Here is a 23,982-nt window from a genome sequence, read left to right on the forward strand (position 1 = left end):
TAATTGATGTGATACTCATTTTTTAATATGAATAACTCTAAGTGATGACATGTATCAAATAAAAAGTCTTTCAAATATTATATTATTTAATATATTCATTATTCATATATCATATTAAAAATTTTTAAAATTCAAGTATCACATTACCCCATTTTATTATAATTTTGAGTCATTTCTAACATTAGCTTACAAATACTAATATAATTTTTTTTTATTTTTAGTAAAAGGATTAATATTATGAATAGTTTTTAAATTATAGTAAAATATTTGATATGATACTTAAATTTTAAAAATCTTTAATGAAATATTTAAACTATTAATATGTTAACTAATATATTACTTAAAGGTTTATTTATCAATCATATACCATTATTCGAAATTAATTATATTAAAAATAAATAATATATTAATTAATAAATTCATAATTTATATATAATATTAAAATTTTTTAAAATTTAAATACTATATTAAATATAATTTGTAACGTAACCCTTAACAAAAAATTGCCAACAAAAGATGGGGTTCAATGCGCCCAACCCAACGAATTTGAAAAGCGAAGATTTCCCTCTAATTTTAATCTTTGCTCGTTCCCAATCCTAATCCCACACTGAAAGCGGAGAAAAAAAGAAAAAAACAATGGGTGTGATTCTGACACAGACGAAAGGTTCCTCCTCTGCCTACGACCCTCTCTTCCCATGGCTCCTGTATTCTTCTCTCTTTCGTTTTCTTAAAATTTAAGTTTCTCTGAATTGTTTGCTGTGAATTCGTTTTTTTTATCCTAACCAGCTGCAAATCCAGGTCGATAAAGAAGGCGTTGGACGAATGGTACTCAGGGAACCGCACTGGCGTAGATCTCGACAAACTTTTATTGGATTGTATCTCTGCTTTCAAGCACAGTGCCCAGTACCGAAACGACCTCAGATTTCTCAAGATTTGGTTCATTTATGTAATTATATCTCTTGTGGTTTACTTTTGCTTTTGAAAATTTTAAAATGTTTGAATTGGGTTAAGGATGTTGCTATAATTGATTGAGGTAGATGGTCAATTATTTGATGGGTTTGATTTGCTTGTTCGTGTTCTGTATAATTTTATGTAGTTTGAGCTTATATGTCCTAATAGAGAGAGAGAGAGTATTGGAATTTTTTCAATTTGTGGAATAATGTTTGTAGTGGATATTTTTGAGGGTTCAGATCACTTAAATGGGTTATTGCTTTTGCATTTTAGCATTGCTTGAATTTTACATACATTTAAAATTTTTTACTTATAAGTAGTGCTTCAATTTTTCTGTGGATTTGGTACCTTTGATGCATAAGTTTATTGGGGTCTAAATATTTGCATTAACTAAATTTGATGGTTTTTTTTTTTATTTTTTATTTTTAGAGAAGTGTAGGAGAATGAGATATGTATTGGACATTCTCTACTTTATGAGTGGTATGCATATTTCCTTGAAGCCAAAGGGAAATGGAATGGTTTATCAGATTGGCATTTCAAGGTTTTTTCTCTTTATTTTCTTTTAAGTTTTTTGTTCGTTGCAATTCATCTTTTATGTTTTGATACTTTTATTATGTTTGGAGACTAGGAAAGCTGAGCCACTTGAGAAGCTGAAGGGGGCACAATCCTTATTTGTTAAAAGAATGTCTGAAAGGCTTAATATTTCCTCATTTGGGAAGGTAATTGAAGCTTAACCAGGAAAAGAAAATCTTGTGGTTTCTAAATGTTTTCCCTGAATATTCCAAGCACATTCGATATGGCTGTAAGTGCTTGTGTGAATATACAGGAGGCTGCACAAGTTGACATCTATTTATTAATTTATACACATTTCAAATATTTCTGATGAGAGTTCAATATGCATCACCTTGTATACTTTTTCAGGAAATATCAGGCTATTGCAAAAGAATTTTCCTCCTCTGCATGGGAATTTTGAAGTTTTTCTTCATAAGTATGCAGCTATAGATTTTGAAGTTTCAGGGATTCAAATTTGGTCTTCAGTCTTTTGACTTTTTTCTATATGAATGACTAAGGCTTCACCATCAGCTATTTCTTTTTTATCCTTTTACAAATGCCTAACTAGGTATCATTGATGACCATTTCACAAATAAAGAGTCTTACATAATGCTGCTGTTTGTTTGAGTTTAGAAAATGTGGTTAAAAAGTCTGGCTGGGTATACCCTTGTATTCCTTCCATTTCTTTGTTATTTAAGCTTGTTCACTTACATGTGCTGCAGATTGATGGAGGTGAACTGGTTGAGTTTGGCAAAATATTTATTAATCCATGGTCTGCCTTTACCACAGAAAAGCTTTCCAAGAAGATTCATCCTCAAATTATAAAATATGATGTGAGAGAGTTTGCTTCTATTTGTAGCATGTTTCTCCACTTTTCAGTCTTGTTCCTGGTTAGTCTTATTCTAGCCTTTTGACATTTATTTCAGGGATACCTCCTGAGTAAGAAAGTTTACTCTGGAAAAGTGGCCTTATGTTCTTTGAAGAAATCGTCAAGGAATAAAATTATTGAGATAGGTAATTTTTGTGATTCTGCGATATGAATCTAGCTCGATGCTTTGAAACCTTTGTGTCGCTGTATGAAAGTTTTCTAACTAAATTTTAAAAATTCACCAGATCTATTTCAATAATTAGTAAGATTAAAAGGTGAGGATGAGGTTTACAACTAACCTGTGAGATCTAAATTTGCTGCCAAAACTAATATAAGGTTTTGCTTGACACTGTCATTAAGTGACTATATTTGCAGGCAACTTCTTTCACCTTGTCTTGGATCTCTTAGCTTCACATGGTCACCAATTTTATGGACTCTATTCCTTGGTCTTTACCATACCCATCCTACAAATTGATGAAAACTGTGAAATATTGAAGATAATCCACATTCATAGTGATGAAGCAAGCTTTTTTTTTTTTTGGAAAATTAATATACCCCTTGTTTATGACTATCCTTGAAGGCCTTTCTTTATATCAGGTATTCATACCTTCCACTGCACATGAAAGTTTACACCTCATTTTGTAAGCGTACAGAAGGGCTATACAGCTTGTTAGGTTGGATCCTGCTTGGGTAAAAATGACAAAGTGTTTGAAAAAAAATACGAAGACAGAGCTAAGAAGAGAGAACAGAAATTGTGTAAGAAGAATATAGTGGTGTTTTCTCCCCCTTGGTGGATAAAGAATCTTTGAGAACCTAGTTGTGTGCAAATATCTATATCTTTCAATCTTGAGAAGTATTCTCCCATCTGTAAACCTTTTACTGTGTGCTTCATCATTGAGTTCAACGGAGATACCGATGCTTTTTCTTGTCTTAATCGACAAATTTTTCTTGTCTTAATCGACAAATCTCTTTACAATATCTCAGGAGTTTAGAGAGCCAAGAATTGTAGTAATAAGCTACCATAATTTTTCTGTGAATTCTAAATTTTTAGAAACATATAAATTCATTATAGGGAACTAACTTTGGTTTTTTTTTTTTTAATTGCCTTTATTTTCAAAAGGTGGAAAGAAGTATCAGATCAAGGGGTGTGCTGGTCAGGGTGGCTTTACTCAAGTATTTAAAGTATACATTGATAGTAATCCTGATGACATTGTTGCATTAAGGTTACTGTTGACCTTGATCTCCTTCCTTTGTAAAGATCACAGTTTCACACATTGGAATGTGTCCTAACAATACAAAATCCTCCTGCAGATACAAAAGCCTGCTTTCCCTTGGGAATTCTACATGTATCGTCAACTTGATGAACGCATCTCAGATGAACAGGTATAACAGTTCTAGGTGTTTATGATTTTACATCATTATCAGTATATTCTGGTCTGATGAGCTTTTCTGATTTCTCTTATTTCATGGCATCAGAGATCAAGCTTTGGTTTTGCTCATAAAATTCATATCTATTCAGACTGTGGCATACTCATATCTGACTATCTATCTCATGGGACACTGCAGGTAGGTCTATGACCCTGCTACAGCTCCATCCAAATATAAGTAAAGGGAGAAAAGAGCCTTCTGTCACATTTGCCATTGTGTTGTATAGGATGCCATTAATTCTTATGTAGTTACTGGCAAGTTCATGGAAGAGGTATTGTGTATTTATTACACTACAGAGATGCTTTACATGTTGGAAACTTTGCATAGTGTTGGCATCATTCATGGTGATTTCAAGTACCATAATCTTCTCATTCGCTATTCTAAGTATCGTTTTCCTTTTCGCCACTATAGATCTTGACTGTTTGATTCACATGACTTTCATGTAACTGTAGCATGGTACTTGATGTGTTAATTATCAAACATCAGTATAGAAACAAAATAATGATGTTTATAAAAGAAACACTAATGACCCTAATGACAATGTATGAGCTGTTCTACTTCTACTCTGAGTTTTAACTCGACCGCATTAAACACCACACTCCTAATGGTTTAATTTGAATGACACTGCACTTCATTTTTTAAGAAGCGTTAAGCAGGAGTAGCATCACATGTAGGTGGACCAGCTCACCAATGTATGAGCCATCTGTAACTGTTCACAAAAATTATGAAGATTGAGAGTCATTGTTAACATATATTTAGGTATAATATGAATTTCGTTTGAGTCTTTTTATTTTATTTTAGTTGTTACAGTTGATTTTGGAGTTTGGCATGCAATACGTAGATTTCTGACATTTTGCTGGGATGACCTCTGAGAAGAAGGGTTCAAATATCAAACAGGCCCTTGGCTTGATCAGGTTAACTCTGTTTGAATAGAAACTATGAATTTTAAGGTTGACATTTGACAATTAGACTCTGTACTTAAGAATTATATTTAGCAGGGTCTTTACCTTGTTGACTGGGGTAGGGGGATTGATCTGCGTCTTTTTCCTGACAGCACAGAATTTACATGTGATTGTCGAACTTCTGGGTTTCATTGCATTGAAATGCAAGAGAAAAAACCATGGACCTTGCAGGCAAGTCTCTATTTCATGAACCGTTGCAAATTGGCGTCTTTAATTTCATCAGAATGATTACCTTGACCCTGCTGTGTCATTTATCACCAGGTGGACACATATGGCCTATGTGTTGTCCATATGCTGCTGCATAATACTTACATGGAGATTGAAAAAAAAGCCTCAAATGGTGGGTACATTTATCTGCCAAAATCATCTTTTAAACGGTAATTTTCTTTTATTACTGCATATTCACAAACAATTCCATAGTTGCTCAGTTCAGGTGCCAAGTTGTTAATTAACTTGTTTTGAGCCATTGGCAAGGGTAGTTTAAAATTTAAAAATTCACACATAAGTGGAGCAATGTCTTAACTAATAACTTCGATTATGTTTGGCACAATTGGTTTCGAATATTGGAATGTTGAACTTTGGAAGGATCTGTTCACAAAGCTGCTTAATGTTAGCCCAGGCAATAATAACACAGTTGTTGCATAGCTTGAGGAAGTCATTCCTAGACTACATGCATGATAACCCCCTGCTCATAAAGAAACTAAAGGAGATGCTAGATGCTAGTGAGACAACGGGCTACCTTGTGTTCTGCTTAATGCATTCCTGCAGGAATTTCGCAACTGTCTTGTAATTTTGACCGCAAACAGTTTTAAATGGTGAAAGCTTTTGATTTCACAATAAGTATATGTAAATTCATAAATTCTACTATCAGTTTAATGTTTAATTGCTGTATTTTGTTAGTATGCTAGTACAATTTACAGTCGACGGAACAGTCTATCAGTAGAATTGATTCAATGATTCATGAATGCACCAAATGGCTAAAATACTTGAGTAGTACTTTAAATCATAGTGTACACATTTTGCCAAGCAATTCAATTGATTAACTGATAGACTTATAAGCAAATATTTTAAAAAGATAAAAAGGTAAAAAATAGTGGAATATTAAGCTAAAGTAGTGATTATTTTGGGGCTTAGTTCCTTCCAACTTTCAATCTGAACAAATTTGAACAAGAGCGAGACCTAATCTTCAGTGGACTCCTGAGTCAGCCATTGCCTCCGTGGTGGCACAAGGACAAATTCAAAGCGCAAAGCGAGGTCAAATCCGTCATTATGGAGAGTAACAAAAACCCTAAACCTAAATCAAGGTGTATCCGGACATATAAATATGCTCGTCGCTTTCATTTCTCGTTACAGTCAGGAAGTAGTAGTAGTATTAGTATTAGAGCTTCCTCGGCGGCCTCAGAGGTTACTTTTTCCATTTCTCTTTCATCAATTTACCCTTTTTCATCACTCGCAATTTCTCGTATGATCTCTGTTTTCTTCCACTTCCTTTGATTTTTCATTTTTCTCCGCTGTTTGTTTGCTTAGAAATTGAGTGAAAAAAGTCACTCGAAATAAGCTCTTGAACTTGTTTTAGCATGTATTTTGTTTGTTGTTTTGGTTAATTTGGTTTACGATGAGTTGGTTTAGGATTGTGTTATTTTTGCATCAGTAGCCGCCAAAAACTGAGTTAGATATGCTGTGGTTTAGTTTTAAGTAATGTTGATTAGATTTTCAGTAAAATGCAGATCTGTTATTTTTGTTTAGAATTGCTTTATCTATTTTACCAAGTTCATTTTGCTGTATGGAAATATGTGGTATAATTTTGAATTTGTGGCTTTTTTAAAAAGAAATGTTAAAAAATTTGCTTAGAATGATCCATTATTGATGTAGTTCAGGGTTTTCCCTTCTTTTCATGTTGTGTATAAAATCATTTCAGCTTTTCAGCCCCTTAGTTTCAAAATTTAACTTGCCTGTTCTTCCTTTTAAGGTTGAAGTATGCATCTCATATTTAGAATAAGAGCCCATTCTGTCTTCCCTTTAATTCTTGTCAATTTTTTTCTAAGTTGTTTCTGTTAACTTACAGGTCACCATCTTGAGTTTTAAGCATGGCAGATGGATCAAGGCGTCCATCAGTATTTCAAAAAATACATGGGCAGTCCTATTTCATTTCCAGGCTTTCTCCTAACTTGCCTGCCCGGAATTATAATGTGACTGGTCCGTATGCCAATGGAGGAATTGATGTTGCTTTACAGCCATCGCATCAGGCCACTTGGTTGGCACTTGTGTCCCCTGTTTCTCCCATTTTTGTACAAGCTCCATCAGAGAAAGGTGGTTATGGTTTTTTGGTGGATTTCCTCATGGGAGGAGTTTCCGCAGCTGTTTCCAAGACAGCAGCTGCTCCGATTGAGCGGGTTAAACTTCTAATCCAAAATCAGGATGAAATGATCAAAGCTGGGCGGTTGTCTGAACCATACAAGGGAATTACTGACTGCTTTGCCAGGACTATTAAGGATGAAGGTGTCCTTTCTCTTTGGAGAGGCAACACTGCTAATGTTATCAGATACTTCCCCACCCAGGTTGATTTTCTTTCCCATTTATATTTTAGTGCTTTCTTTTCTGCCTTAACTTTTTAGGTGCTTTTGTTTACTGAGTTTGTCTGTTATGTCCCTGGGGCTTCACTGTCTCAGCGTGCCTCTTCTTGGGAAAGAAGCAGACAAAAAACCCCAAAAATGAGGCTTTTGATGCACGTGTAACATGTGTGATCTAGTATTGACTGTCAGTTTGGTCAAAGGACTTGCTTAACTTTGTTTTTGTTCTCCTTCCCCCTCATTTTATTTTTTCTGCTTAAAGCTTAACTCATTTGTATGTGCCAGGCCCTGAACTTTGCCTTCAAGGATTACTTCAAGAGGATGTTCAACTTCAAGAAGGACAAAGATGGCTACTGGAAATGGTTTGCAGGGAACTTGGCATCTGGTGGTGCTGCTGGTGCTTCATCTCTTCTGTTTGTTTACTCTCTGGATTATGCTCGGACACGTTTGGCTAACGATAATAAGGCTGCTAAAAAGGGTGGTCAGAGGCAGTTTAATGGTTTAGTTGATGTCTACAAGAAGACCATCCAATCTGATGGCCTTGCTGGTCTCTACCGTGGATTCAATATCTCATGTGTTGGAATTATTGTTTATCGTGGACTCTACTTTGGAATGTATGATTCTCTCAAGCCCGTTGTTTTGGTTGGTGGATTGCATGTATGTGAGCGTAATGGATCTGTTTTCTTCCCCTTAAAACTATGTCTAATCGGTAACATTACTTAGAGTTTTGTGGTTGACTTCAACTAGAGCCTGATTCTCTGTGTATTTGGTATTCTCAGGATAGTTTCTTGGCAAGTTTCTTGTTGGGTTGGGGTATCACGATTGGGGCCGGACTGGCATCTTATCCAATTGATACAGTTCGGAGAAGAATGATGATGACCTCTGGAGAAGCAGTCAAATACAAGAGCTCACTGGATGCATTTTCTCAAATTGTTAAGAATGAAGGTACTAAATCACTGTTCAAGGGTGCTGGTGCAAACATTCTACGTGCTGTTGCAGGTGCTGGTGTGCTTGCTGGCTATGACAAGATGCAAGTCATTTTCTTTGGCAAGAAATATGGATCTGGCGGTGGTGGCTAATGTTTTCACATAACAGTGGAAGGTGATATTGCTGTCTTGAAGAATGATTTAGAATCCCAAGATCGAATAATATGGGATGGATATGCTGCTTTTGATAGTTCCCAGTATTTAGGGATTTAATGTCAGTGATGAAAAAGGTACTTGAATTTTGAGTGTTAAATGTGTTTAGTTCCAGGACCATGTAGTTTTTGCTTGTTCTTTTTGGTGAGAATAATTAAACAATGCTCTGCTTTCACGTATGTGCTTGATCTGTAGCATATTAATCGATTTTATTCAATATTCTTGGCGTGATGTTACGGTGTCTGTTTGGCATTCACCTGTTGGATATTGACATAATAGTCTCACGAAGCTCCTAGTTTTCATGGTGGTACCCGTTCCAGGCGCAAGTTGTGGCCTATTAGAATTCTCCATGGTGGTAAACAGGAAGATAATAGAAGGGAAGTGGCAGATTCTAATTCATGTTTCTGTTTCTTTATTTAGAAATTATACTAGGGAACTGGTAGTGGAGCGTGTGCAATGAAAAACAGAGTACGTTTTTTTATTTATTTTTGAAAGGAAACCAGAGAATGTAGAATGTAGAATGTAGATTAGGGTCTCGAGGCATTTTGATAAACGTCAACGTTATTATTAATGTATGTTGCATGTCACATGAAACCAGAGTATATAGAATGTAGATTATTATTATTAATGTATGTTACATGAAACCAGAGTACATGCCTATAATTGCTTTTACATTTGAAAAACCTGTTTATCAACTATTTAAAGGCTTATGAAACTTTAAAAAAAAAAAAAGAAATTAAATTTAGCAATGCTAGTTGATTGACTTTTGGATTAACTGGCATGTTATTAGAACTGGTGCTTAAATATTGCGGATCTGAAAAAAAAAGATGAAAGTAATATATTTTTCAGTTAAGTAAATATTAAGGTATGAATTTTTTCACCAAACAAAAAAAAAAAAAAGAATTAAGATATGAAGGTTAAAGGTAGATTAAGATTTAAAAAATAACCATGTTTAATCTGGGAAAATAAATATAGAACAAAGTCTTCATTTGCCACTTGCTATATATGTTTGTGTGGATAGTAACAGTTTCTCTACTATGACGCTATTTTAATGAATCGGAACTTCTCTCTTTTCTTTTCTCTCTCTCTCCCTTCCCTGAATATTCTTTCATTCTCGAAATTTTAATGGTTGTTTGCCAGTAATTGCTAGTATTGTTATTAGTTGTGGTCATCTCTAGAGATTAATTGAAGACTGAGTCGAGAAGTGAGATGCGTATATCGGAAAATATAGGCGTCGTGCGTAAAATGTTTGAACAAATGATGCTGAGGACGGATAGGTCTTCCAGAGGGATTGAAGCTGATAACTCTTTGGAGATTGGATCTTCAGATGCTAAACATAATAAATCAGTGCTGGGAACTGTTAGCCAGAACCAAAGTAGGGTGATACCAGAACAGAACCCAGTTAACTCGTATGGAAACAAGGGAAATTCCTAGAGTTATACCAAATATTCAAAGATTCGACCAAAGGTGCATACGATGATGATGATGATGACGACTCCCCAACAACAACGCTCCGTGAAAAACTAGGGGAAGCCTACTGAGGTAATCTGGAGTTCTTTGAAAATTAATGAATCCATATTATGGATATATGTTTGTTTTAAACAAACTAACACAGTGGAGGAATATTACAATAGGGTTTAAAGTCTGTTGCAATTGTCTAATAAGCGTGCATGTTCTTAGCATTTTCATTAATAATGTGAAACCAAAAATTTCAAAACCAATCCAAAAACCATAACTCGTCACTTTAATCTGACCAAAAAAAAAAAAAAAAGGAATCCCTTATTTAATCTAACCAGAAAACCCTTTGTTGGAAAATAATGTGGCCCACATATATATATATATATATGTATAGTTAACCAAGACAATAAATAATTAATTATCTAATTGTTATTTAAGTGATATTATCTCATTAAATTCTATTCAAGTTAAACTACTTTAGTGATAACGGAGATAAAGAATTGTCTGCTATATATCTCAGTAACCGATAAAAGAGAACATACACATAAAAAATTTCGTACAAATTTTAACGACATGTTAATGGATGCGTGAATTTGAATCATATTTAAAAGATTCTATTTAAAAACAATTAACATTTTAAATTACAAAGGAAAATAAAAAATTGTAAAAAAATCATAAACTAATTATTTAATTTATTCATGAAAGATAATGTACTAATACAATGATATAATCATATATCAAATATGTAAAACTTATATGATTTATAAAGACACAACAAAAATATTGTTGTGGAAGTATTGCTAAAATGAAATCGATTTAATTAATCAATGAAAGATAAGATAACGCATTTAAAATTATTTATTTTTTATAGTATAAAATTTTTACCACCAATACAAGAAATTTATCAAAAGATTTCTTTTCTTATGTCAATATTTTTTTATTTTTTATTTTTTATGTGACTTATCGTATAATTTAATATGAATGAGATTTATTTCATATTTTATTTAAATTAACATATTCATTCTTTTTTGTCTCATCGTGGAGAATTATTCACCATATCTCATCGAAAAAGAAAGAGACCACCGCTAAAACCTTTTTCATCTTCTCCATGGCCTAATTAATGCGATTTCTAGTTTTGCTATGGCCAGTTGCCATATTAAAGGAATTGGGGATTAAAATGGCAATTTGTATTCATGATTTTAATTAAAAAAAACCAATGCACATTAATTGCCTATGACAGTTTTCTTTTTTGGGTTCAAACCAAGAATATAACTGATACATGTAAACATTAGTTAAGTAGGATCTATTCACCCATTTGGGACAACCATTCCTATGATTCACCTTTTTTTTTTTTCCTTGGCAATAAGGAATTCAAAAACTAATTTCACACGAAAAACAATGCAGTTTTGGCTTTATTTAGGTCAAGGACCAAATTTACCATTTTATTTAATTTAATGGTCAAGATTTTACCAAATATTATGTTGTCAATAATACATTTTGATCGATTTTTTCTCAAATTGAAATATTTGAAATAATTTAAATTCGAAATTATTGAAACACTAAAACAATTCGATTTTTTTTTAACACAAATAACTTGTCTAGATGCTATGCAATGTAAACTCTCTATCCTACCTGTCCAATTAGTTTTATCTATCATGTACTATTCCTAATAAAACAATAAAGTAATATATTTGATATAAATCAATGTTGATTTCCTTGCCTAGCTAAGACTTTATCCCACTCTCTTTTAAATATTTTTAAAACAAATAATAGAGAAAAAATTATTTTAATTGAATTAGGAACAAAATAGTGGGTTTATATGTGAGAAGAGATATATTTCTATACACAACAGTAATATTATAGAATTTTTAAATTTCAAGTGGATTTAAATAATTAATACAAATTCATTCAAATTATTATGTTAATTTAATAAACAATTTTACTTAAAATATTAAAAAATAGATTTCATGTAATTTAATAAATTTTAAAATTTATTATAATAATTTAAATTTAATTTTAAGAATGTCAATATATCTTATAAAATGTAGTATAAATTAAATTTAAATGAAATTTATTAGTAATAGAATAAAAAAAAACTATTTTTAACTTTTGATTTTTATAAATAGGTAAAAGGGTAGAAGAATAAAAAAGTCTTTAGACTTTATCATTTTATTTAAATAACTCTTATATTTTTATTATACCCAAATAAATTTTTAATCTTCAATTTGCATCCAAATAAACTTTTAATTTTTAATTTGTATCTAAATAAGTACTTAATCTTTAATTTGTTCTTAAATAAACTCTTAATATAACCAACTTTTTATTTAAAGTAAAGGTTTAAATGAATAAAAATGAAAGGATAAGGTTTATTTGGGTATAATAAAAATATAAAGGTCTATTTAAATATAGTTGAATAATTCAAGAGTTTTTTTTTTAAAGTATTTTTAATAAAATATAAAGCTTATTTCAATAAAATTGAATAATTCAAAGATTTTTTTTTTACTATTTTAGTTGAACTTAGGTAAAATTACACACGGCATCCTTATAATAGTAAGATTATTAGAAATATAAGGATTTCTATCTCTTACAATTTCTTTTAGTATAATATTATAATTAGTTAATCATTTAAAAATATAAATTTTACATATATCTTTTTTATAGATCTCACACGATACTGAATTATAATAAATTAATTGAACTGTGGATATAGCTCATAAGTATACAAGACAAAAGATTTTTGATTGTTGACATAATATTGAAAACTTGAATGGGTGAACCAAGATCCACCACTCCAACGAATCGATTTTCTATGGGTCCTTAGCCAAGCCAAGGCGCAATAAGACGGGATATATTTAAAGTATATAATTAATGTGTATGAAACAGGTTCGAAGGCAAGGACCAGGGTGTGCGGTAGTCCGAAATAACATCTTAAGTATCCCTTGAGTTCTAAGGCATCTTTCCCCGCGCTGCTCTGAAGCCGTGTTTCTCCTGCGAAAACAACGTGGAAGGAGATAAGTCCTTATCGTGTAGTTGGACCGTCTTCAACCGATTTCATCTATATACTTGCTCAAAACATCATTATATATATATATGTCAGAATCCATGCTTTTTTGGTCAGGTATTAGCATAACTACCAGTCTTCTTAATTAGCCTACAAAAACCCAACATTTCCTCAACTTATCCAATTGAAGCATGTGAAGCAAACATGCTAGTATATATTTCTTTAAGGCCAAATGTAATTTAATGGTTAACTGTCCCTATAAAGAGGGTTGCTTGGATATCATCATCTAGAAAAGAAATCTGTATTCCTATTGGACGTGAAGTTGAACAGCATGATTTAACAGAAGACTGAAGCATTTCTCTTCTACATAAAAGCAAGCTAACTCTCAACAAAGCATCCACACCAAAGAAATGGCTTCAACTTTGTGTTCTTCATTCATTTCCCGAGCCATGATCATCTTGCTAGTCTACCTATCTGCCTCATCCAACAATCTGGCAGCAAAACACACCTACTCATCCTCTAATCACCACCGCCACCACAACCGTTCACCGTTTCCAAACCCAAAACTCCAGCAAGCTAGCTTATAATGCCCTTCAGGCTTGGAAAAGAGTCATCTACTCAGACCCCTACAACTTCACTTCTAACTGGGTTGGTCCTGAGGTATGCAACCATACAGCCGTGTTTTGTGCAGCTCCCCCTTATGACAAGAAAATCAAAGTAGTTGCTGGCATTGATCTTAACGGTGCAGATATAGCCGGTTTTCTTCCTGATGAATTAGGCATACTCTCAGACCTTGCACTCATCCATCTCAATAGCAATCGCTTCTGTGGCATCCTGCCACAGACTTTAGCCAATCTCTGACTTCTCTATGAGCTTGATCTTTGTAACAATAGGTTTGTAGGCCCTTTTCCATATGTTGTTCTGTCTTTCCCTTCTTTACAGAATCTTGACTTTCGATATAATGAGTTTGAAGGGTCATTGCCTCCTCAACTATTCAGTAAAAATCTCGATGCCATATTTGTTAACAACAGCCTATTCTCTAATATGATACCATCCAATTTCGTTGGAAGTTCACCTTCTGTTGTGGTATATGCCAACCACAAACTTGGAGGCAGCCAGCTGCCGTCGAGTATTTTCAACTTTGCAGATACTTTGGAGGAGCTGATATTAACTAACACTAGCTTGTGAGGGTGTTTGCCGCCAGAAGTAGGTTACCTTTACAAACTAAAGGTGTTAGATTTGAGCTATAATAATATAGTTGGTCCAATTCCTTACAGCATTGCAGGGCTAGCTCATTTGGAGCAACTAAACTTGGCGCGTAACATGATGAACGGGATTATACCCATGGGAGTATGTATTCTACCAAACCTGGAAAATTTTACCTTCTCTTATAACTTTTTCTGCGACGAGGAATGGATTTACCAGAACTTGACATCAAATGGTATATCTTTTGATCATCACAGGAACTCTTTGCCAGAGAAGTCAGAAGTAATGTGAAGCTGCGCTTGAACATCCAGTGGACTGCTTGCACTACCACTGTGGTGGTGGGAGTGGCGGTGGCGTTCTTGGTAGTTCAACTACAATTCCCCCAGTCATGATGCCCGCACCTACACCTCTTTTATCACCTTCTATGGCCCCTGGCTATGTGTAAATAGGCATGTAAGATAGTTTCGCAATAATAGTAAAAGCAAGAATAAGTCATAATTAAGATGGATATTGTAAACACTTAATGCTGAAAATTTTAAATTTGAAGTTGGTAAAAATGTATGTAGATGAAGAATTTATGTTTCTAAATTTAAAAAACAAATTTAGTGTAGGGTTTTTTTCAATTTCTTAATGATAAATAATACTTTGTATTTCATATAGTCGTTCTTTAATCCTCTTAAGAAAGGTGACAGCCGCTGAGTTAAACCTGAATCGATGTACCTTGAATTTAAATTTAAAGGGTAACACTAACAGCATGGCAGGCAGCTGGTCTAGGATCATCATAATCATCATAAATATTGTCATAACGTCTAGATCCGAGGATCTATCGCTAGACATTGACTTTTAGGGAGTCGCCACCAATCTTTTTTATCTAGGTGCGATTGGCCACCTATGGAATCTGTCATTCAAGGGAACACCTAAGTTTAAGGGTCCCTAGAAGAATAGGTTCAGGTCTACAAACCAGAACAGGGTTCGGGAGTTCGATTACGTGTGAGGAAGGTTATAGCACCCTCACAACGCCCATCAAAAGATGGTACCAGCTTAAATTTGTGTTATCCAAAAGCCTTAAAATTTTACCAAGTAATTAATTATTGGAAGTTATTCTCAATTGACTCTAATACTTTTAGCAGAAAATTGAGAAAATTCCCTCACCTCAAGAGTATGCAAGAAAAACTACTGTTTCACTTACAGAGGCTCCGTCGTCGGATTATTTAAAGAAAAAAAAATAAAATCAAAATTAAGATAGAAAGGAAGAAAAGAATGATTTTTCTTTTTTAGGGAAAATTGATACTTTCAACTTTTCCCCAAAAATATTTTTTGGAAATTTCGATTTTCAAGGAAAATTAATACTTTCAACTTTTCCTCAAAAACCCTTTTTTTTGAAAATTTATTTCTAAGGAAAATTGATACTTTCAACTTTTCCCCAAAAATATTTTTTTTGAAATTTTGATTTTCAAGGAAAATTGATACTTTCAACTTTTCCCCAAAAATATTTTTTTTTGGAAATTTATTTTTCTTTTAAGGAAAATTGATACTTTCAACTTTTCCCTAAAAATATTTTTTGGAAATTTATTCTTAAGGAAAATTGATACTTTCAACTTTTCCCTAAAAATATTTTTTTTAGAAATTTATTTCTAAGGAAAATTGATACTCTGAGAAAAATTGATACTTTCAACTTTTCCCAAAAATATTTTTTGGAAATTTATTTCTAAGGAAAATTGATACTTTCAACTTTTCCCTAAAAATATATATTTTTAGAATTTTTTTATTTTTATTTAAAGAAAATAAAATAATAAAAAATAAATAAAAAGAATATTACATAAACCTAATCTAATAAATAAAAAATAAAAAATAAAATAAACAAATAAACAAAGAAATAAAAAAAAAACCTGGAGCGGCTCGGATCGCGGCTCGGCTCGGCTCGGCTCAAGGAAGAGAAAACGGCTCGGGGGAGCGGCTTGGAGGCTTGGCTCGGCTCGGCTCGGAGGGGGGCTGGCACGCGCGGGTCAGAAAGCCGGTCGACGCCCGGGTCGGGTCGGGTTCGGCAAAACACGCGGATCCTCTGGGTTACTTAAGGCCAAAACGACGTCGTTTTGGGAGGGTATAAAAGGCACCTTCCTCCGTTTTTCGGCAGAACGCTTCTCCCCCTCTCTCTCTCTTCTTCCTTTTTCTCTCCCTTCTCTCTAGAAACTGAAGAACACCGGTGCCGGATTCTGGAAATTTTCGTCGGAATCTGGAAATTTCGCCGGAAGTTGGCCGGAAGATCGCCGGTTTCTGGGATTCTTCGCCGGAAACTGGACTGGTCGCCGGAAACTTCAATGTTCGCCAGAATTGTTGCCGAAAAATTCAAATTTTGCCAGAATTTTCGCCGGAATCTGGAAATTTCCCAGAAATTTCCAGAAAAAATTTTCGCCAAAAAATCTCTAAAAAATTTTTTCTCACTCCCAGAACACTCCTAAACTTTTCCTAGCTTCCTATACGCCTCCTTTTCTCTCAAATCAGTAGCTTTGCTTACTGTTTTCTCTGTTTTTCTCTGTTCCAGGGGGATCCCTTTTATAGGGGTTGATCAGGAGTTCCTGATCAATCCCAATTCCTCCTTGGACGGGAATTCAGTCTTTGAATCCAACTGGACTCTTCTGATTGAATTCCCCTCCAGAGTGGGATTCTTCAACTTTGAATCTTAGCCATCCAGAATTAAAATCAAAATAAATAAAAAAAATACTAGATAATCAAAAGATATGATAGTATAAAAATAAAAAAATAATATCAGATAATTCGAAAAAAAAAATCAGATAAAATTAACAGATAATAAAAAAAATAACATAAGATAAACCCAAAAATATATTAAAAAAAAAGATAATAATAATAATAAATATATAACTATATACATACAATACATATAAATCTAATCTAAATAAAAATAAATACACAAAGATATACATAATAATAATAATAATAAAATACATAAAATACAAAAGAAGAAAAAGAAAAGAAAAAAAAATACAAGATTGAAATGGGCCTTACCCATTTGGGCCAGGCCCAATTGATCTGGGCTCGGACCCAATTGGGTGTCTACAGCTGCCCCTCTTTGCACATTTTTTGTGAAACAGAAATTGCGCAAAGACGTAGACACCCAATCAAGACTCAACTCAACATTTTTATTTTTTGATTTTTTTTTTTTTAAAAAATTTTTGTTTTTTGTTTTTTTGTTTTTTTTTGCCGAAGTTCCTCTAAACAGAGGCACCACGACTTTGGAAAAATAAATTGCTCCTCTCAACAGAGGCACAGAGGTACCACGACTTTGGAAAGTAAATTGCTCCTCTAAACAGAGGCAACGAACTTGGAAAAGTAAATTGCTCCTCTAAACAGAGGCAACGAACTTTGAAAAAGTAAATTGCTCCTCTAAACAGAGGCAACGAACTTTGAAGAAGTAAATACTCCTAGACAATCATGTCCGAAGGAGTTGAAAGTTGTGTTTGAAGGGATTTCAGGAGATTATGCCCAAAGGTCTTATAAATCAACCCTGATACCAAGAGACATCCTATTTCAAAGATTAGGAACTTACCTGATAAGTTTCTTCTCAAACTTGCAAAGTCTTTTCATATCTGTCTTTTCCATGTGAGATGTTGGAACACCCCTGCTTCTTGAATTTGTACACTATACTTTCTTGAAAGTAGTGTATGCTATGCAAATGCATATGAATTTCAATGCATGCTATGCAAATGTTGGCCAATTAATTCCTGTTTAATGTATGGTACTCAAGTTTCTCAAGCTCTTTTCTTGGGCATCAAGCCCTTTGATTCCTCAAAGATCCAATGACACTGTTCTTCTAAGATCGAACCAGTGTGACTCTTAATTATTTTTTCCATTCATATTCTTCCTGTAACAAAAATCTCTTCCCAAATTCAATGTCCTAATCAGGAGCTGAACATCTCGATTCTGCCTTTATCACTCTCGATTTATTCAATGTAATGTAAAAATCTTTTTATGTTGTTATTCATTCATCAATCATTATTTTCAACTCAGAAAGGGAGAATGCATTTACACATTCCTTCCATGATGGGGTATTAAGAAGAAAGGGATATGAATGGTAGGGAAACAGTCATCAGAAAAAGGAGCAAAGAATGAAATAAAATGTTTCTTTATTAGCAAATGTCGGTAAACTTTGGCCAAGAAAGAATTACAAGGATAGGTATGGGGACAAAGCCCAAAATGAACAATAAGATAATCATGATAACATATCTCAAAGTTTTTTCTGAAAACTCAACCCTCTGATGTATTTAACAACTTGGAACTCTTCTGAATTTGCTAACCTTCATCTCAGCAGACTTTCAGATTCGATGCTGTATTCTCCTTATCTAAGTCACCTTTTCAGGTTTTCAACTTAGACAAACTCCCTATGACTCAAACCGCCCTTTTGGGGTTTTCGCCTTGAGTCCTCCTTGTTCACTTTTTCTTTTTTTCATTTTTTATTTTTTCATTTTTCTATTTTATTATTTTTTTCAAGCATAGTATTTCTTCACAGCATCAGAATTTACAGGATGGGGTAAATCATTTCCATCCATCTCAGTCAGTATCAACGCTCCACCCGAAAAGGCCCGTTTCACCACATACGGCCCTTCCCAATTCGGAGCCCATTTTCCTTTACTATCGTGCTGGATTGGGAGAATTCTTTTTAAAACCAACTCTCCTTCTCGAAAGCAACGAGGCCGAGTTTTCTTATCATGAGCCCTCATCATTCTTCTTTGGTATAGCTGACCATGGCACAGTGCAGTCAATCTTTTTTCTTCTATGAAATTTAACTGCTCATAACGTTCTCGAATCCATTCAGCCTCTTCTAACTCAACTTCTTTTAAGACTCTCAAAGAGGGGATCTCTACTTCCACTGGTAGTACAGCCTCCATCCCATAAACCAACGAAAATGGGGTTGCCCCAGTAGAGGTGCGAACTGACGTTCGATATGCATGCAATGCGAATGGCAACTTCTCATGCCAATCTTTGTAAGTCTCGGTCATTTTTTCCAAAATCCTCTTTATGTTCTTATTGGCTGCCTCAACTGCCCCATTCATTTTTGGACGGTATGGTGCCGAGTTATGATGCTTGATCTTATATTGAGCACATATTTCTTGCATCATCTTGCTATTTAGATTCTTGGCATTGTCTGAAATAATTTTCTCCGGAAGTCCATATCTACAGATGATCTCTTTTTTTATGAACTTGCAAATCACAGAGTGTGTCACATTTGCATATGAAGCTGCTTCTACCCATTTTGTGAAGTAATCTATCATCACAAAAATGAATCTGTGCCTGTTAGAAGCCTTTGGGGTGATTGGACCAATGACATCCATGCCCCACATTGAAAATGGCCATGGTGGTGCCATAACATGTAAAGCAGACGGCGGAGCATGAATCTTATCAGCATATATCTGGCATTTATGGCATTTACGAGCATAGTCAATGCAATCATTCTCCATCGTCAACCAGTAATATCCTGCTCTCATAATCTGTCTTGCCATCATATGTCCACTAGTATGTGCCCCACATATTCCATCATGCACCTCTTCAATGATTTTTTTCGCTTCAGTCTCATTTACACACCTCAATAGTACTTGATCCTTGCTTCTTTTGTAAAGGATATCCCCGTCCAGGAAAAAGCTCATAGCCAATCTTCGGATGACCCTTTTATCATTTTCTGTTGCATGAACTGGATATTACTGATCCTTGACATACTGTAAGATGTCATAATACCAGGGTTTTCTATCTTCTTCCCCCTCTACATTAGAACAATACGCTGGTATATCCTTAACATCTAACTTTATAGGCTGAATGTCAGTGTCATCATTAATTCGAATCATTGCAGCCAGAGTAGCCAATGCATCAGCAATCACATTTTCTTCTCGAGGTAAGTGATCGAACTGGACATCTTCAAATTGTTTCGTCAACTCTAGAATATACTTATGATATGGAACGAGTTTTGAGTCTCTCGTCTCTCATTCTCCTTTCAACTGGTATATAACTAGAGCTGAGTCTCCAAACACTTTCAGTGCTTTCACTCTTCTTTCTATAGCAGCTTGCAAGCCCATAACACATGCCTCATACTCTGCGATGTTATTTGTGCAATTAAAATTTAACCTCGCTGTTACAAGGTAGTACTGTTCTTCTGGAGAAATCAAAATTACCCCAATTCCATGCCCCAAGGCATTGGCAGCTCCATCAAAGTACATTCTCCAACATTTTTCTCCATGCTTCCTTTCTTCCAGTTGAGAAATAGTCATCAAGTCTTCATCAGGAAATTCTAGCTTTATCGGCTCATACTCTTCAGTAGCACGATCTGCAAGAAATTCTGCTATAGCACCCCCTTTTATTGCTTTTTGGCTCACGTATATAATGTCGTATTTCGAGAGCATTACTTGCCATCTAGCGATTCTCCCAGACAAAGAAGGCTTCTCGAAGATGTACTTAATGGGATCCAATTTCGCTATGAGCCATGTAGTGTGATAAAGCATGTACTGTCTAAGTCTTTTGGTAGTCCACGCCAATGCACAACACATTTTCTCCAGTGAAGAATACTTGGATTCGTATTCAGTGAACTTTTTACTCAGATAATAAATAGCTTTCTCCTTCCGGCCAGCCTCATCTTGCTGCCCCAGCACACATCCCATTGAATTTTCACATACAGTTAGGTACAAAATTAAAGGTTTTCCTGAAACAGGTGGCACCAATACTGGAGGTTCGATAAATATTGCTTGATTTTATCGAACGCCTTTTGACATTCTTCATTCCATTTTCCAGGATTATCTTTACGAAGAAGCTTAAAGATGGGATCGCATTTATAGGTAAGCTGAGAGATGAACCGAGAAATGTAGTTCAATCTACCCAAAAAACCTCAAACTTCTTTTAGTGTGCTGGGAGGTGACAAATTCTGGATGACTCTTATCTTATCGGGATCGACTTCAATTCCTCTTTCATTGACTACGAAGCCTAGCAACTTCCCTGACTTTACCCCAAAGGTGCACTTGGTTGGGTTTAATTTTAGCTGAAATTTTCTCAACCTCTCAAATAACTTTCTGAGGCTGGTGACATGATCTTCATCCCCACAAGACTTTGCAATCATATCATCTACATACACTTCGATCTCTTTGTGCATCATGTCATGGAAGAGTGTTACCATGGCCCTTTGATATGTTGCCCCAGCATTCTTTAACCCAAAAGGCATGACTTTGTAGCAGAAAGTTCCCCACATGGTCACAAAAGTAGTCTTTTCCATATCATCTGCAGCCATCTTTATCTGATTATACCCCGAGAAACCATCCATAAAGGAAAAAATCGAATGCTTAGCCGTGTTATCTATTAGTGTGTCAATATGAGGTAAAGGAAAGTTATCCTTTGGGCTAGCCTTATTCAAATCTCGATAGTCCACACACATTCATACTTTTCCATCTTTCTTAGGAACTGGGACTATATTGGCTACCCATTCTGGGTACTTAGCCACTTGTAGAAAACCTGCATCAAATTGTTTCTTCACCTCCTCTTTAATTTTTAGTAGCATTTCGGGCTTCATCCGTCTCAGTTTCTGTTGAACTGGCTTACATTCTGGCCTTAGAGGCAATCTGTGCTCCACTATCTCTGTGCTCAGCCCTGGCATATCCTGATAAGACCAAGCGAATATATTTACAAATTCTCGGAGTAGGTCTGTCAGTCGTTGTCTATCTTCAAATGAAAGTGAAGTGCCCATTCTGACCTCTTTCTTATTTTTTACATCTCTCAGATTCACTAAGTCCACTAACTCTTGATGGGGCTCAATCGATTTATTTTCTTGTTCAATCATCCTCATTAGGTCCGGAGGAATAACATATTCTTCAGAATTCTCTTCATTATCAAATTCATCAGTGTTAATTGAATTCTCAAAGCTAACCTCTTGATTGTTATCATGATTATCCTCATGTTCATTTAAAGACCTGCAATTGAATGAAATGGGATATGTTGGCAAGATGTGCTTGGGAAGATGGAAATAATGAAAACACAAGAAGAAATGAATGAAAATGCATACTTCCTAATTTTATTAAAAATAATAAATGATGAATGGCCCGAACAAAAAGATAATCCCAATGCTTTGGGCAATAGCTATTGGGATGCTATAATTACATTGCATCTAAATCAAAAGTCGAAGGCATCTCGATAGCACTCCAATTGTTCAGCTCATAATCTGGTGGACAGAGACGAACCCACCCTTCTTGATTTACCCTCACCTCATCTTCAACAGCATTAATGGCTAACTGGGCAAAATCATCTTCCACACTTTTTCTAGCATCTGGGTTCATGAATCCTCCAGGTCTGAAGGTTTCATACAAGTATGGGATGAACATCAGTCTTGGTGTCTTTCTTGATGGCCTCCTTTTGACTTCCCACTCTGCCATCTCATAGCCTAAGCCTGCCCTATCGCTATTGTCTGCTATTGTTGGAGGTTCTTTAATTCTCTGTAAATTTTTGCCTAGCCCTAGTCCTGGACACCAGCCTTTATTGATGACTTGGCTCACCACTATCTTTGAAAAAGGCTGACTTTGAAATCCTTCACCTACAGTATTGACCAATTCAAAAGATCGATAGGAGCATTCCAATGCTTCTTCAGTAGCCTCTACATATGGAGTGTTCAATGGTTGAGTCACCAGCATGTCTTCCTCCCCAACTACTACTACCAATTGACCTTCTACATTGAACTTGATCTTTTGATGTAAAGTAGAGGGCACAGCTCCTGCCATGTGAATCCATGGTCTTCCTAATAAACAGCTGTAGGACGGAGAGATGTCCATCACTTGAAATTTTACATTGAAGGTGCATGGCCCAATTTGTAAGGGCATCTCAATATCTCTCAAGACTTCTTTTTTGGTCCCATCAAAGGCTCTCACAATCATCTGACTATCTCGCATATGAGAATAGTCGATGGGTAGCCTTGCCAAAGTTGACATAGGCATGACATTGATGGCAGAACCATTATCGATAAGGACTTTAGCTATGATATGGCTCTGGCACTTTACTGTGATATGCAAGGCCTTAGCATTTCTCTTTCCCTCCAAAAAAATCTCATCATCACTGAATGAAATGTGATTTGGCATGACTAAGTTTCCAGCCAAGTGATTCACATATTCGACAGACACGTTATGTGCCACATATGCCTGATTCAACACTTTCAGCAAGGCATTTCGGTGTAGCTCTGAGTTCAGCAACAGTGATAACAATGAGATTCGAGCTGGCATTTTATTCAACTGTTCCACAACTGAATATTCGCTGTGTTTTACCAGCTTCAGGAATTCACAAACCTCTCTTTCTGATACTGGCTTTGGCTGATCTTCTTCAAGCTCTATCTCTGGATTATTTCATCTTTCTCTTTCTTTAGCTTTCTCCCTTCTAGCCTTCTCTAGCATTTCTGGGGTGTAACATCTCCCACTTCGAGTAATGCCTCCTACACCAGTGATATTGGAAGCATCAGCTTTAGAGACCTCTTTTTTTTGCCCCTGCACTACAGTGTCACATTCATATCTCCAGGGCACAGCTTTATCATCTTTGTATGGAAAAGGAGTCGGGACTTTAAAAGTTACCGGCCTAGGAAGGAGCTTGTCTATGATTGATTTTGGTTTGTTTCCACACCGAATTATCACTGGTTTGGGAAACAGCTTTTCAGGCCTATCAGTCATGCACACCTCAGCATTTTTCAAGCTTTCTTTTTCTTCGTAGACCTCCATCTGATGTGAATTCAAAAGTTTTTGTACCTCTCGGTGAAACTGTTTACAGGTCTCAATGGAGTGGCCTCTTGCCCCACTATGATACTTACAACTAGTACCAGCTATAT

At 35.1% G+C, this 23,982-nt stretch overlaps 3 protein-coding genes and 1 pseudogene across 6 annotated transcripts; all 4 read left to right on the forward strand.

The window, feature by feature from the left end:
* Window positions 1–510: 510 nt before the first annotated feature.
* LOC111309308 (mitotic checkpoint serine/threonine-protein kinase BUB1-like) lies at window positions 511–4,362 on the forward strand. The gene is made up of 9 exons (XM_089750527.1): window positions 511–704; window positions 799–946; window positions 1,386–1,492; window positions 1,580–1,670; window positions 2,226–2,336; window positions 2,430–2,517; window positions 3,492–3,594; window positions 3,683–3,754; window positions 3,938–4,362. The coding sequence occupies exons 1-9, from the start codon at window positions 637–639 to the stop codon at window positions 3,939–3,941; spliced, it is 792 nt and encodes a 263-aa protein (XP_089606653.1). The 5' UTR covers window positions 511–636; the 3' UTR covers window positions 3,942–4,362.
* On the forward strand, window positions 3,944–5,663 carry LOC149520010 (mitotic checkpoint serine/threonine-protein kinase BUB1-like). 3 transcript variants are annotated; one of them, XM_089750532.1, is made up of 5 exons: window positions 3,944–4,070; window positions 4,601–4,713; window positions 4,798–4,932; window positions 5,023–5,101; window positions 5,347–5,663. In XM_089750532.1, exons 2-5 carry the CDS (start codon window positions 4,661–4,663, stop codon window positions 5,404–5,406), a joined length of 327 nt encoding a protein of 108 aa, XP_089606658.1. In that variant the 5' UTR covers window positions 3,944–4,070; window positions 4,601–4,660; the 3' UTR covers window positions 5,407–5,663. The 3 variants fall into 3 exon arrangements, with proteins under 3 accessions (XP_089606658.1, XP_089606661.1, XP_089606665.1); XM_089750535.1 differs by having other exon boundaries at window positions 4,854–4,932; window positions 5,023–5,138; window positions 5,381–5,663; XM_089750539.1 differs by having other exon boundaries at window positions 4,854–4,932.
* A 447-nt stretch (window positions 5,664–6,110) lies between these two features.
* LOC111309307 (ADP/ATP translocase 3, mitochondrial-like) lies at window positions 6,111–8,701 on the forward strand. Of its 2 annotated transcripts, none has more exons than XM_022908365.2 (4): window positions 6,111–6,223; window positions 6,827–7,319; window positions 7,617–7,988; window positions 8,111–8,701. In XM_022908365.2, the coding sequence occupies exons 2-4, from the start codon at window positions 6,849–6,851 to the stop codon at window positions 8,408–8,410; spliced, it is 1,143 nt and encodes a 380-aa protein (XP_022764100.1). In that variant the 5' UTR covers window positions 6,111–6,223; window positions 6,827–6,848; the 3' UTR covers window positions 8,411–8,701. The 2 variants fall into 2 exon arrangements, with proteins under 2 accessions (XP_022764100.1, XP_022764098.1); XM_022908363.2 differs by having other exon boundaries at window positions 6,111–6,165.
* Window positions 8,702–13,054: 4,353 nt separating this feature from the next.
* LOC111308462 (leucine-rich repeat extensin-like protein 7 pseudogene) lies at window positions 13,055–14,935 on the forward strand (annotated as a pseudogene).
* The last annotated feature ends 9,047 nt before the right edge of the window (window positions 14,936–23,982 follow it).

Source organism: Durio zibethinus, chromosome 2 (genome assembly GCF_047325235.1).
Source record: "Durio zibethinus cultivar Kanyao isolate XHJ-2024 chromosome 2, ASM4732523v1, whole genome shotgun sequence".
Lineage (NCBI taxonomy): Eukaryota > Viridiplantae > Streptophyta > Magnoliopsida > Malvales > Malvaceae > Durio > Durio zibethinus.